General features: G+C 39.6%; 1 protein-coding gene across 10 annotated transcripts in view; it reads left to right on the top strand.

Annotated features, from left to right (window-relative positions):
* The window catches only part of adgrl1a (adhesion G protein-coupled receptor L1a), a 251,355-nt gene that overhangs the window by 127,446 nt on the left and 107,878 nt on the right, over positions 1-16,031 (top strand). For all 10 annotated transcript variants that reach the window (XM_067456792.1, XM_067456761.1, XM_067456776.1 and 7 more), the window contains exon 3: positions 14,183-14,396. In XM_067456792.1, the coding sequence (XP_067312893.1) occupies positions 14,183-14,396 (214 nt within the window). The remainder of the gene's footprint in view (positions 1-14,182; positions 14,397-16,031) is intronic.

Here is a 16,031-nt window from a genome sequence, read left to right as displayed (position 1 = left end):
CATTTTCTATTGATATCTATTACGTGTATACCGCGATACATATCGTTATCATTTTATCCCTAATCTTGATTATTCCCCCCTAAGGTAAAGAACATAAATTTTTCTAGAAGCACTTGCTCAGTTTATCTTGTATAGACTCCCTTAGAACGAGCAGGTTTATATACATTTTAATCATGAATGTAACAAAAACTGAGAAAGTATTACAAATGGCTTTCAGATTTCATTCAACAACAGTGGTATCTGGATTGAAACGCAAGCGTCGAATAGACATCGTGGCATTGTAGCTGCTTCTGCTTTCAGGGTTAGAGAGTGGAGAAACAACTTTGCTATTTAAAGACATGGATTTGATGAATCCAACTTTATTTCTCCTTGACTTACGCACTCCACTCTCCCCTCTTGGCCTACTTGCTCCCTCCCTCTCCTCTTTTTGATTAGGGAAGGCAGTATTGAGTTTCCATTTATATCCGTTTATAATGCGGCTGCCATTAGCTTATGACAGGTCGGACTAACCAAAGTCTCTGGTGGCATTATGCCGCTGGTTTTATCCTTTGCCCTATGAAGTAGTTTTATTACCGCTACACAAATGAAATCACAGGACTCAGAGACTGTAGAGTTCCCTAAATTACTCTCTCTGTCTCTCTCTCTCTGGCTATTTTTCACAATACGGGTTTGATAAAAAAAACATAAAAACGAAACATTGAGGCACTGGTCTCTGGAAGGCTTTAGTCTCGAGGTGAGACATTGTTTGGGGTAAATGTATTTTAACACAAGGTTAGTTCGACAAAGCGTGTTGCGTCAGTCATGTTGCGCGATTCGCATCCTATCCTCAACGGGAAACGCGTGGAGCTCTGTGCGGTTGGCCCCTTCTCATTAGTCTCTCGCTCTGACCGAGTCCTAATCTTAATCCTGGCGGTTCCAGTCGTCATTCTCTCTCGGCCTGGCCATGAGGCTGATGGAGTGTGCAGAGACGCTGAGTGTGGGGTGTGATGTGTCGCGCCAGGAGAGGCGTGTGGTGTGATGTGGACACATGGGTGTGTGAGTGAGACGTGGGATGCAGTGCTGGGCTGTAATTGGGTTCGGTGCGGGTGGTTGCGATAGCCGGAGAGCTGGGGACAGAGTGTAGAGAGAGAAAAAGGCGTCGACTGGGGAGGAGAGACATAAAGTGACCTTCAGCCTTTTCTGCTCAAGGTAAAAGTTTTTGTTGTTTGTTTTTAAATCTGTCTTTAAATTCTCGGCTTCTTTCCCTCAGATTCACGGTTTAATATGCATGCATAGGCCTCTGCTTCTGTTTGACTTTCACGTGCTTTTGGCATTTGCTATGTCTATCAGTAGAACAGAAGAGAGGAGACAGTTCACTCGTTTTTTTAAAGTTTTCTGACTGCCATGATTCTAGGATGACAGCCAGTGTGTTGCTTTCTAGCTCCTCCTCTTTACAAAACTTTTTGACGTGTAAGATTATGGTCACGTGATAAGCACTGAGCCAAAGACAAATGTTCTCAACAGTCAGGTTCCGGAAGTAAAAGCTAATTTTCTCTATAGGGACATTTTTTTATGATAACTTATAAACCTTTAAAGACAAACCTACTATAGACAATGAGGTTGTTAATCAACCCCCATCCCCCTCCCCCCGAGTTAGATAAATCCATACATAGAATTTATATTTCTGTGCGTGCCATAACTCTGTCTGACGCACCCACCGCTAGCCTAGCTTAGCACAAAGACTGAAGGTAAATGGCTCCATCTAGCCTACTGCTCATTAAGAGATTAAATAACGCCAACATTTTCCTATTTTACATGTTGTGATGCGTATAGTTACATTGTGTACTAAGACTGACGCAAAATGAAAAGTTGCAATTTTCTAGACCGTTATGGCTGGCGACTACACTTTTGTTCCGGTGCAGTAATCCAGGAACTTTGCTGCCGTACCGTGCGGTGCAGCAGTGCAATGATATTACCCAAATAAAGTTGAAAAAAATCTATGTGTTTCTTTAAAATAATTGTGTTTTGCAGTGGAATTCCTGGTGATTACCAATGATGTTATACAGAAAATTACACCAATCAGAGAGTTGAAAAAAGCAACAGGCCCTAAAACCTCTTGTTAGCTTGAAGCGCTGCGAAATACATAATCGAGTCGATCTCCCTACGCTCTCAAAGTACTGAAATGTTAGTGTATATGTGTATCATTTGATTGTGATGTTTGCAATGATTCATTGGATTGTAGTTAATGAATCCCTCATTGATGATATTAAGTAGACAGTCTTAAACATTAGTATTTTTTCCGCTTTTCAAATACTTTTTTCCCCCTTCAAATAAAAGTTTGTAGTGTTGTGATTCATGTCATTGCTGATTGTCTTGCTTCATGGCTTATGACTCTTTAACCAAGAAAATCCTAATGGGAGAAATTAATGGAAAGCTTAATCTGTCAACATTGAAATATTAAGGTAAAACAGTCTAAAATAACAGTTGCCTCAAAACAAACGAACAAACAAAATAAATATTTTAAACCTACATGTTAAAGGGTAAAATTGTTGTATAAACACTTGTCAAAATAAATGTGCACAAATGCTATCAAATCAACGGCGATGCGTGTTAAAAACATGCTAAGAAAAGTAGTTACATAATAAAGGATAAAGACATGCAGTGGGAGTCGAACTCAATTAAATGAGTCAACCTCAATTTAGATTGACAAACTCGATTAAATGATTTTAATCTGATAAGCTTATGGTCAGTGATATTTAGTGGCACAGTAATAGAATATAATGGAGCAATTATATTTGATTTATGATTCATTGCATATTTTGAATTATGAATCAGTATGTCATAAGTAATTTGTAATTGACTGTCCTAATATCAATGTTTTATTCAAATATAGCTGCTTTTGTTCCAGTGATCGCTGCAGTCTTGGAATAGTTTGTTACCGAATGTTTCATCCGGCCGTTTAAAGAGACTTGCAAGAACTGGACTAATTAGAATTGTTTGGTCGTATACAACTCATTTTCGAGAGGCCAAACTTGCTGACACATGGGCACTGGTCCACTCTCTGAACTCTTCACTGTAGTAGTGTTGGCGTGCCGGCTCTAATGGTGCCGTTTCCAAAGCTTGAGCTGTGTGCTAATGAGCAACTGGGTGATTAAGTGGTGCCTTGAGATGCACTGAAAGAAGAGGAAGAAGCAGATGATGGCATCCACACTCAACCCTGCAGTATCTTTATCCCTCACAACCTGCTTCACAGACCTGCCTCCGTTAGAGCTCCTAATTGCTTAATCAATCATTGCTTCATTAATTGATAGGCAGCTCTGATAATCAGGTATTTTAAGCTCGATTCAATTGATTGACTTGAATATTTTTTAAAGCTTTTGGAGTTCACCGGCAGATGAATTATTTAGTGGCAATCGTTCCTTGTCATAGAGCAAAGCACTGAGGACTCATGTGACGCGTGACAAATGAATGATCTGTGCGGATATGAGCGCTAATGTATCAGAAGACAGTTGTATTGTATCTCTTTCTCATTCTTCTTTGAGATTTTTATGTAAATGTTAAGCTGTTTCTGAACACATTTGTTTTCAATATTAATATATGAATTTATTGAAATATGTTTTTTAAATACATTTTTATTTAAACTTGCAGACTTTTCAGGATCTGAATATGCCGTTCCTACTACATAGTAGGCGAGAAATGGTACATGAAAAGAGTAGCATGCTTGAATTCATATTAAAACAGTAGGACAACATTACCCAGATGACCTACTACTTCCAATGAGATTCTAAAGTATGCATTTAATGGACCCGTTACTATCCCATGAGGCCACAGGAGAGGATATTTAATGGAGGTGAAGTGACACAAATGATGCTGTGGTTGCGGTACGCCTGGATTTTATTCATACTACACACATTCATACTGTGGGAAATACTTTTTTAAATGATCAAAAGTAGTAGCTACTCAGACAGTATGTCATTTATTTGATTTTCTCATGATAACAAATATCACATTATTTTACCTTTTTGGGACATACAAGATTAGATCAGGTTGTAAATGTGGTGGTGTGACTGGCCAAAAATGGTATAATATATATGAATTAGATGTATTATTATTTAAAAATCATTGAATTGAAATCTTTCTTTGGAAATAATATAAAAGATGTTTAAAACCATATTATGTCGGGAGTAACGCATTACAAGTAATGATGTAATCAGATTACTTTTTAAGTAACTCGTAAAGTATCGAGTTACTTTTACATTTACAATAAAATATCTGAGTTACATTTTTAAATAAGTAGCGCAGCGTAAATTGCTTGCCCATCGTTTTACTGACAGCTCCCCTGTCCACATGCCGAAAGAAATCGGGAATAAGTGCAGATGCGTTGTGTGTGAACATGATGGATCAAAACAGTGCAAACTAACGCAAACCTGCAATAATTACATTTTAAATTCAACAAATATACTTTATGTATTTAATCTCACTTTATTAAAGGTGCACTATGTATTATTTTTGCAGTAAAATATCCAAAAACCACTAGGCCGGTGTTATATATTTTGTTCAGTTGAATACCTACAATATCCCAGAAGTTTCCAACTATTTGTAAATTGTGAGAAAATTGTTATTTTAACCAATGAGCCGGGACGTTTCAGCATTGCGTTTGAGGAAGTCGCCTGTCAATTGCGTTATATCTGCGCTACCCTCGGTTTCGGCTTTTATTTGACAGGAGCGCTTTACTCTTAGCAGTGTGAACAAGTGAACGCACGGAGAAACGTCATAACATCATTTTCAACACACTTGAATGTATCTAATATGATAAACAGAACTGCATTACCTCAAAATCATAACCAGAAGAGCGGATCAGTGCAGGCGCCCGGCGACTGTGTCCCGTCCCGTCATAATAAAAGTCCCGGTATTAGCGAGGCGGGTATTTGTTTAACAATCGCTCCAGCAGCTGTGCTCAGGTCCACAACACTCGGTCCTGCTCTGCTTTAGACTACAGTAACGTTAATAACCGCATGCATGAACGTGATTTCTGCCCGAGTCCTATTTTCCACCGGCTGTGATGTGAAGACCACATCTCCCAAGATGCTGCGCTCACAATTCGCGTCATCAAACTACACATTTGTTTTGAATAGGCGCCCTCCAGTGGACGGAAAGTTGCATAGTGCACCTTTAAGCAATGTCTTTGCTGCTGGTGTTCGATGAGCCAATTCAACCATACTTATAAGCCAAAATGACTTCAGTTAGACAAGCAAGCCCAGCCCAGTTGAGAAAAAGTAATGTAACAATTACTTTCCATTAAAAAGTAACTAACCAATGAATTTAGTTAATTTTTTTAGGGAATTACACAATAGTGTAACACATGGCTTTTAAAAGTAACCTTCCTCAGCGCTGCTGAACACAGAGAGTACAATCCTAAGAACTTCTGTTCCTTTATCTTTGACACGGCGTGTGTTTACATGCACGTTCTTAAACTGATTATAATAAGCCGACAACGCACGTTAAACACTTTTCCTTTATCAGCATCATAAACGGCTTAATAATAAACCGATCAACAGAGCTAGATTGTTTTGCCGCTTATCCTGATTTCGCCCAGCATGTAAACTGCGTTCTGTCTGCTTATTGAAGTGTGCATGTGTGATATGTGACAGGAAAGTGTCCTTGTACGGCATATTTAAGCACATCCAGCAACAGCGAGTGTTTTGCAGTATGGGAGGTGAAATATATTGCAGACTTTTTCTTGACCCATGAAATATCTCATGTTCTCATCTCGTGCAAGGACAAGTGGTGCAGTTGTAGAAACTTCAAATATGAGAGAAAATGAGTCTGGGCATTTTTGTCCGCTGACATTTTAATGCTTTATTTAACATCACAACTCACATAATGAATATGGAATACTCTTAGAGAAATACATGGATGCTTTGGTTTTGACGGCACCACCAGGAAATTACATGTTTTGTGTTTTTTTGTATAGTCTTGTGTCATTTCAAGGTTATTGATTTGCATGTAAACTGGTAAATCGGTTATTTCAACAAACTGATTCTCTGTAGTTATCAGCGTATTGGTGCGCTTGTAAATGTAAAGGTCCGGTATGGTTCTCTTTTACTCCTCATTTCTATCGGCTCTTGAGTATATGTGAAGCTCTTGTAATAGTGTCGGAACCCTGTGGACCTTTAATGAGCCAATCAATGGCATATTTGACCATCTACAACACTAGATAAGAGTGCCTCCATTTCTTTTTCCCTGCTGAGTTCATTGCACCCTTCTTTCCAACTGTCTCACCCCATTTGCCTCTTGCCTGTCCTGTCTACCTCCGTCCGTGTCCTTGTCTGTCTGTGTCGGTCAGTGTGCGTGCGTGTGTGTGTGTTCAAGACTGAGGGCACGGCCTCTCTTCTCTGCTCTCTAAACCTCCCCCAGGCTTTAATTACTGCATTTGGATAATGAGTCAAATCCAATCACTCTTCTCCGCCGTTCTGAATTAGTACACAGCTCCTATTATGGCAGCACCAGCCCCAGTTTCTTCACACCAGCTGCCCCGCAGTGACACGTCTTCATTTCTCGCCCCTCTTTCTTTCACTTCACTTAGAGAAAGACGGAGGATGGTGGGAGGAAACAAGAGGGAAAGAAATGGGATGGAAAAATCATTCAAGGGGGGAAATTATGAATATGGAGCGTAAAGACCTGTTGATAGGGAAAATGAAGGTTACACGTAGTATCCTTGCATAGGTGCTTTTTGAATGAAAGATGGTGATATTGAAATGATATTTCCATTTTATGCAGGGCATTATATTTATAAAGTCAGAGCAGTGGTGTACAGGCAATGCTGAGGAAGGGGCTTTAATAGCCTTTCGTACAAGCTGCTCATCTTTTATATTACATAAAGCTACAATTTAATAAGTAATGATAGGCTACAATGAAGAAAAAGAAAAAAATTGCACAAAAAAAAGAAGTGCACTTAATTTAATTGGATGTGTGCTTAAAGGTAAGTTTAAAAAATGTACTTGCATTTTAATATATATATTTTTTGTGCAACTTTCAAGAAGTACTAAAGTTCCTTAAATACATTCCTCGATTAACCATGACGATACTAACGTGCAAATTCACACTGTAAACCCTAATGTTTCAATTTAAACTCAAATTAGTATCAAATTAACTTGTATGAGTATTTAGAGCTTCCCTTTCCTTTTAAAGGATTAGTTCACTTCAAAATCAGGGCTGTCAATTGATTCAAATATTTGATCGCGATTAATCACGTGATTGTCACGAGCTAACTCGCGATTAATCACAACTTAATCGCACGTGTTTATCAGTTGTAAATTAGGGCTGTCAATCGATTAAAATATTTAATCACGATTAATCGCATGATTGTCATGAGTTAACTCGCGATTAATCGCGATTTAATCACACATTTTTAGCAATTGTAAATGTATCCTAAATTAAGTTTAAATTATGTTTTTAATACTCTAATCAACATGGGTATGGACAAATATGCATGCTTTATGCAAATGTACATTTATTATTAGTGAAACCATACTTTTGGTTGAAGCATGAAGACTAGATGCATCAAAGGTCATAGATTGTTCATGTCTCTTAAAGCTAAACGTAAAAATTAAGAATAAGCAGTGATTTCTCTCATTTTAAGAATATAAATAAAGGGAGTTTTTACACTGGCAGTTTAATTCAGAACAAAGCACAGTTTGCATGAAAAATTGGTAATGTGAAAGCTTATGTGGGTGAGTGAAATATCAGGAAATCTTCATTTTGAAGTGAACAAATCCTTTAAGTTCACAAAACGGACACATTTAAGTAATTTGAATTGTTTCATTGTTTTGTGAACTTTATTTAGACAAACTTAAATATAACTGAAACTGGGCTGGGATTTATATTTCCCATCATGCTTTGCCCTTTCATTAGAAAGGGAGAATAAATGCTAAAATTAAGTGTTATATAATGTGTTTGTGTGTGTGTGTGTGTGTGTGTGTGTGTGTGTGTGTGTGTGTGTGTGTGTGTGTGTGTGTGTGTGTGTGTGTGTGTGTGTGTGTAAAATGAATGTTAAGTGGAAGTGTAGTTTAGAGTGTAGTGGGATTTAGTAGTGTTTAATGTGTTGCTATGCTAATTTAGAAGAGTTTCTGTTATGATGTTTTTGGAGGGTTGCCATCATGGTGACGAGTGGAGCATGAGGTTGTTTTGAGAACAGATATATGTTAAATGTTTTTTATTGCCATACTCTTTCAGCAATTGTTATGCTATACCAATCCTATCAAAGCAATTAACCAATTAGCATGTTATCATTTAGTTAGTTATAGCCAAGTTTTCACTACTGAAAATATCTCCAAACCTACTGACATCAACATCCATGCTTGAATCATCATTCCGAATACTGTCCTCCTCGGACTCATTTTCAGCTTCATCATTAGAACATGTAGTGCTTTCCAGGATACTATCCTCCTTGTCACGCAAAGCACCAGAAACAACACAACTATTTGACGAGACTTCTTCGTCTCTACCCTCAGTACTTTCAGACACATTTGCAAACCCCTTTACTCCATCACCAGCTCCATTTTCTCCTTTTGCTTCACCGAAATCTCACCTCTACTCGCACCCAACAATCCTGACGTCCCTGCTTCCTCCTCGACCTGTTTATGAGGGCATGACAATTTCTTGTGGCCGATATCGCCACACTCAAAATAACGCAAATTATCTGTACTCACGTAAACCATGTAAGAACTATCTCCACGTCTATCTCCAACTATCCCCATGTCACGCGAAACGAAACATCCAGTGTTTTACTCAGAGACGTCAAAAACATGAAAACTTGTCGCCTAAAAGACAACACATGCTTAAGTGTAGCAGATTCGCAACCCAACGGAATCGTTTTAAACAGCACTAGCCATCTTTCCAAACCGAGTTAGTTCTCGCACAATCGCATCATCTTTAACAAAAGGGGGAACGGTAGAAATGGTCACTTTTTTAGCTGGAGCATGAAGAGGTGTAACGGGTACAAAGGTTTCCTTTACCCAAATGCCACTTTCAATTATCTTAGTAACTAGTTGTTCACGTTTTACAAAGACCTTGTTCATGCGAAAAGCAGAAATAATATTTTCATGGCCTACCTGTTCTCCCGTCGCTAATAACACATCTTCAATCGCCGTACCTGCCTCAGGAACGCACCTGAAACCATTCCGAAGCGATAGAGATGGCTCTTCCCCCGGGGGTAGACGCCATCCCGCTCAAACAAAACACACAATCCAATATACCAGTGATTTCAGAAAAAATAAATAAATAAATAAATCCTATGGGAAAAAATAAATAAAATCTAAGATAGTTTGGAGAGAGAGAGAGAGAGAGAAAGAGACTGTTGAGGAGAGTGTTTGATTTACCTTAGTTCACTCAGTTATAAAGCTGCCCACACAATATCATTTGACTTTAAAAACCAGTGATGTAGTGTTGTGCCATGCTGAACTGCTACTCTGGAAATAGCTTATGAATGTCTACTTGCTAAAGCACAGTATTTTGGAAATGGCAAAGCAGCTCTCATACTACTGAAAAAAAAAGAAATCTGGTTAAGTAAGTATCGCTACTTGAAGTTACTCTTCATTATTGGTGAGGGATGGTGCTCATGGAGGCAATGCCAGTTTGATTCTGGCTAACCTCATTCCCTTTTTCCTTCCCCATCCAATTCTATCAATTATTTCCAGTTTCCAAGTTTAGTGACTTTATAAAAGTGGCACAGCCCCAAAAAATTTATTCTGTAAGTACACACAGAAAGAGACTGAATGGGAGTCAGGTTTGTAAAAAGACAGTTACAGTCGGTTAGGGTTGCAGGGCTTCAGAGGCAAAGGATCAGTGATTCATCTGTTAAAGCTACATATACTGTACTCATTGATAAAATCACATATCAGACTATGACTATCTGCTCCATTTCGCCCTACAAGGATTGTACTGCGCGGTTCGTTCTAGGACTTGCCGATGTTTGTGTAGTCCAGTCGCACACCACGTGCTTGTTCATCTGCACCGAAGACAGCAGGAGGAAAATTCCTCTGTTCACAAACTGTGTCCCAGGCAACTGAAAACGACTGCGTCATTGAGCAACAAAAACCTGGTCTAAAGTCAATAGCGCAGTATTTTTTTTGCTATTTAAAGGGTGTGTTAGCAAAATGCGCCTATAGGCGGGTACACAACTTGCATAAACTCTGCCTTACACACACAGGGATGTGGAGAAGCACACACACATTTTTAAATATTAAAAATAAAAGGAATCCTCTCTGGAGAAGCATTCAGTCATTCCGCTTGCAAATTCTGCAATGTAAATAGCGAATCCACCATGGTGCAAGCACATCTGGATGTTAAATGGAATTGGAGATGAGACTCTTCAAAACGTATTTATCAAACAAACACAATGATTTATCTCTCATCCACCCGCAAGTGATTAATTTTTGTATTACTTGGCCCGTCCGATCAGTGGATATAAGCGCAAAAAAAGTCAAGAGAGTGAGCAACAGATCAAGAAATGAAAGGTAATTCACTATTTAAGATTCACCGGCCTGCCGACGGGCTTCCGTTTTGGTAGCCATTTGGAAAACACACAGCCCCGGGACGATTGGCTTTGCGAGCCCTGGCTCACACATGTCCAATCTGATCCCGAATCACCAACCAACAAATAAAGGAATCTCAAGCCTGTGATAAAAGGGTGCTAAAATATGTTCTGTTCAACACATACACATAATCAGTACGATCTGTAACAATGCAATACTTTCACATATTTAAAAAAAAAACATGTTTTACTCACATAAGTGTGTTGCACCATTCCTGTCGGATCCAATATAGGAGGCACATTGTGTTTTAATCTCAATATGTCTGCAAATCCAGTGTTGACCTGTGTCTTGTTAACAAACGATTATCTTGCTATCTTCTGCGTGTTTATTGCTCGTTTAGCTCCACGAGTCGGTGGGCGGGGCTACAGAAGCAGGAGTACACATTTATCTGTAGAGGCGGCGGTTCCTCCTTCTAATGTCATTGATTTGAGAGCTCTTGTTTGCTGGGCCTGGTGTCTATACGAACTTTTATTTGACTAACAAGGAAGTTTTCAGCTCCGAAACTTACAGGATATTCTTATATTACCATGACCTTTTATACATCAAAAGCTCAAGGGAACACTGATTTATCAATTCATCACCCCTTTAAATCAAAACAGCTAAAAAATAATCTGTTATTAGTCATTTAGTGTCAGTTTATCGGTTATATTGTATTGCTGTCACTCTAACTTATAGCTTTATTTTTGATGCACTAGAATCAGAGCTTCTCAACTCTGGCCCTCAAGGTCCAGTTTCCTGCAGAGTTTAGCTCCAACCCTAATCAAACACACCTGAACCAGCCAATCAAGGTCTTCAGGATTATTACAAAGTTGCAGGTAGGTGAGTATAATTAAAGTTGGAGGTAAACTTGGCAGGAAAGTGGACCTCCAGGGCCAGATTTGAGAATTTGAGCTGTCATATGCCATTTATCAGGACACTGCAAGCTTTGAATCTCAGCTGTGCCACCCCAGACACCTGATACTACACAGTGTGATATTTACACAGGTAAACACTGATTCATTGACTAGTCAACTGTTTCTGGATCACTGATCAACTACTACAATTAAGTAACTGTAAGCACTAATACCGGTTTGAGAATACAAGCCCTCACACTAGACAAACGTCAATCCAATTAATGAAATAATGCTATGATCCTCAAATATGCCTACTTGGGGTAGCATCCGGAAGTTACCCATGGCATTTTCAAAGTCTACTAGCGTGCACATAATCAGCATGCTAGAGCATGTGCACTATCGGACAGGCCACATTTCGGACCCAAACACATTGTGATTACACATCCCAAAAACAAACCCAGAACAAAGATTTCTTAGATAATTCTCTTGCAGATATTTACTTACCCAAGGTCATTTCCCTAATCATCTGTAGACCTGCTTATATCAAACAAAATGAAAATACAGCCATCCTATCTTTTAAATGGGTTCCATCCATTAGCTCTAGACTTTCGTTTTAATTCGGATTATGAAGATTATTCCCCTCAGTCCAATTTCCCTCTCTGATCAGAGATAATGTCTGTGGGAGCAGAATACACTCATAAATGAGGGAATGAGCCTATTAATCCAGTAGCCGTAGTCAAGTTTGGGAGATAACTGGGTGGTTAGAGTTCGGAGATACAGGCAGATAGAGAGGAGAAATTATCGGGCTGACGCGTTTGGCGTAGCTTGCAGGATGGCAACGTGCAGTGTGGGACGGACAAGCCTGCTGAAACTATATGAACATGTGGGTGGGTGGGTGATTGGTTGGCTGTGTGATTGGCCTCCTGTGGCGAGGCAGTGCAGAGCCCAGAGTAATGGTTTAATCAGTGACCAGCAGTATGGAGCTATGTGTTTGCTCCACGGGAATACTCCGGAAACAAGACTGCATGCTGGCACACTCTAATCCCACTTTGCGTCTTTATATATGTGTGTGTGTGTGTCATGTAGGCACAAGGGAGTGAATGTACACCAGCGCAGCCTTGTATGAAGCATTGTTTACCTACAGCAAATCTCCCAATCATCTGAAAAGGTTTGAACCCACAAACCTACGCATTTTACGGCAAGATTACGCCATCCATCCCAGCAATGACTTGGCGTGATGTCTGACACCTACATGACCGTGTGATGTACGATCCAGTTACGTATGTCCACGTTCCATAAGAGAACAGGACAAGAATTACATTGTGGAAACGGCTTAGAGGGTCACGAGCATCTTCAAGTGTGCTGGGATGAATGGTTGCAGACAACAGAGCACCCTTTGGAACATGTGCAGCTCTACGTAACAGCTGACTTTCACGTTGTCCTTGTGGTGAAAAGGAGTGGCTCAAAACCAGAGGATTTTATGTTTTAGTCATCCGTCTCTTGCACAAAGAATAGGCAGTTTTGTGTCCGAAGATGCATAGATGTACTTATTCCGTTTGTCCGTAGAGCAGAGTCTACACATTACCGTTACTTACAAGAGCATGCATAGAATAAGCAGGTCGGCTTTTTGTGAAAATGTTCCCGATGTTTGATTGCAAAGTCTTTGAAGCTGCAAGAGATGAAGGCGTGTATTTCAGGAGTACTGTGTGCTTCATTGATCAGTTTTTCCTGTGCATGGAGCTCTGTGGGTCAGATCCACCCCCTCATCTTTTAGCACAATGGACCGCTCCACAGGTTCCCCCCTCTCTGTTTGTCAGCACCACGGAGCGCTCCGCTGCCTGGTTTTTGTTCCTCTGTGAGTGGAGGCGGCTGCCGGCCATTTGACGTGGCTGGGATCTTCAAATTCTTTGAAAGCTCTTGTTCAGATAAAGCATGCCACTCTGGGCCACTCTCGGCCCCTCTCAGCCAGCCACAATGATTAACCCTCCAGCACCTGCAGCCCTCTTAACGTCTCTCTCTCGCTCTCTTAAATTGAGTGTAAATGGCAGATGCCACGTGTGGGCAGAAAGGGTCGTGGTGCGTCTGGGGTCGGTTCTCTCCTCTTGGCGCCGGTTCTGCTCAGGTGTTTGGTTTTTGGCTCCCAAAGCGATTAGGACACATGGGAGCTTGTTTTCTATTCTCGAGCCTCACATTAGGGTGGCGGATGGCACCCGGCGGAGAGCTGTGCGAAGGAGTGGGTGGATGTTAACAGAGTGTGTACGTAACTCTCACAGTTTGCTTGAGCGAGAGGGTAAATAGTTTGTTCCTCAAGACTACGAAGGCTGGAAATATGATAACTGGCTTTTTTAAGACCTTAAACATTCTTCTGATTATTTCTCTTCACATTTTTCATTGTCTTTTCAATGTGTGTGTGTGTGGGTCATAACGGTTTGCTGTAATAAACAGTTCCATGTGCTGTTATGCGAGTTATTCTTAATTAACAGGTAACTTCATGTCCTGGTGATAATCCCCAAGTGTTGGGCTAGTTTTAAAATCAACGTGAAGTCAAAGTTGACCCTATATATTTTTTAACACGTTTCTGGTGTTACTCATATTTTGTAAAAATGTCTGTCTCTGCCTCTGAAATAATGTTTCCTCTTACTTTGTAAACCCATCCTTTCTATCTACCTAGAATGTAACGTCTACATTTCACGGTTTGATCATGTCCTGCTCTAAAAGTGTTAGTGTTGACTTGAACGGTTCACACTGAATGTCCGTTTCTCTTTTTTCACGCAGCGTTAAGTCGTTCTTCGATGCCGTTTGGTCTGATGCGGAGGGAGCTGACATGCGAGGGTTACCCCATCGACCTCCGCTGCCCCGGCAGTGACGTCATCATGATCGAGACGGCCAACTACGGTCGCACGGACGACAAGATATGTGACGCCGACCCCTTTCAGATGGAGAATGTACAGTGCTACCTGCCAGACGCCTTCAAGATCATGTCACAAAGGTACATCGGAGCAGTGTTTTCTTCCTGTTTTTGATAAAAAGTCATCATTTATTTTAGTCATTTTATAAACGACAGCAGACAAATATCACATTTTAGCCGATTGTAATGTGCAAAATGACACAAAGCAATTCAGACATTTTGAAAAATGTATACGTTATATTACACCACCATTCAAAAGTTTACACATAAGCTCAAACCAAAAATTATTCAGACTTTATTCAGAATTATTCATTTTTTTAATAGTGGGTGCCGGACACTATAGTTCATTTATGTAAGAAACCCTCTACAATGCGAGTAAAACACTTGCATATGCGAGTAAATGTTCTCTCTGGGTGACTAAATAATATCTGTCATTAGCTGTTAGCTAATAAATTCTTAGATTTTACTCACCTGTGTGTGTATTAGAGGCTAAGAATACGTTTAGCATAGATATATTTTCACTCGTTGAAAATGTGAGAGTTTCTCAGCTCATCTAACGACGTACCGTAAACTAGTGTGAAGGTGCACAACTTGCCGTCTCTTTGCTGAGCACATTTCTCACCAAACACGTGCATGCGAGAGAGTCTTACATACCACGCAGAATATTTTTTGTTGTAATTTCAAAATACCAGAGTTCATTTAGAATTATTCAGCTTTTTAAGAACAAGCAGAAGATATGCAGGGTTTTTTTCTGGTAGTGGGCGGAAATCATGCCGAAACTGCAATCTCATTGGCTGGCGCTCATATTTTCCTGTCCCTGTTTTGATTTCATCAAATCAGTTCAATGAATGCTGTAAATGTAATTAATATTCATGAACACAGCAGCTCATCCGTCCTTAGTGCATTGTATATTGTTATTAGTTGTAGAATTAGTATTATTATCTTATTATTATATTACTATTATCTTTTTTTTTTTTTACAGAAAAGCCAGCAATATTTTAAGCACCACCATAAGTTCATAAGTCATAACTTCATCTAAATGACAAATATGCATTCATACATGGTTACTGCAACAGTTTTAGTTCTTATTACTAAATTCCATCATTAAATAGTGCTTGATTATCATAATAACATAACATAGTCCAATGCTTGATTGACTGATGTTAAGAGTGCACGACATGTATGTTCAGATATTTAAAGAGCTGTTTTTTTCTTTTTTCTTTTTTAAAAAAGCTGTGCCATTTTGCAAAGATATAGATACATTTAATGTAATAAAAAAAACAAAAAACAAATAAATTTTATGTATATACACATTAGGGTTTATATGTATATACACTTATATATAATATAGGTGTAATATAATAAAGTATATTAGTCTAAACTCAAAAAATGTACTAGCCAATGGCGATTCTATTGCCAAGGTGTGCGCAGAGGGTTGGTAAGTGAGTGTAACGAGGTTCGTAGATGGGAAGGAAGGAGGCGGGAACCGGCAAGCGTTCAAAAACTTTAAATTAAAATAAATAAACAAAACGAAAATAAACCGCGGGCAGCCCCTCACGGACGACTGCCCACACACACACACACACACACATAATAAAACGTAGGCAGCCCCTCATGGACGACTGCCCACACACACATAATAAAACGTAAACAAAACTCAACATAAAATCCAGGCCTGGTCCTCTCTCGTCTTTCGCTGCCTTCGCTCCTCCTTTT

This window comes from Pseudorasbora parva, chromosome 2, assembly GCF_024679245.1.
Source record: "Pseudorasbora parva isolate DD20220531a chromosome 2, ASM2467924v1, whole genome shotgun sequence".
In the NCBI taxonomy this organism is placed as follows: domain Eukaryota; kingdom Metazoa; phylum Chordata; class Actinopteri; order Cypriniformes; family Gobionidae; genus Pseudorasbora; species Pseudorasbora parva.
Note: the sequence above shows the minus strand (reverse complement) of the source record. Positions and strands in the feature narration are given on the sequence as shown.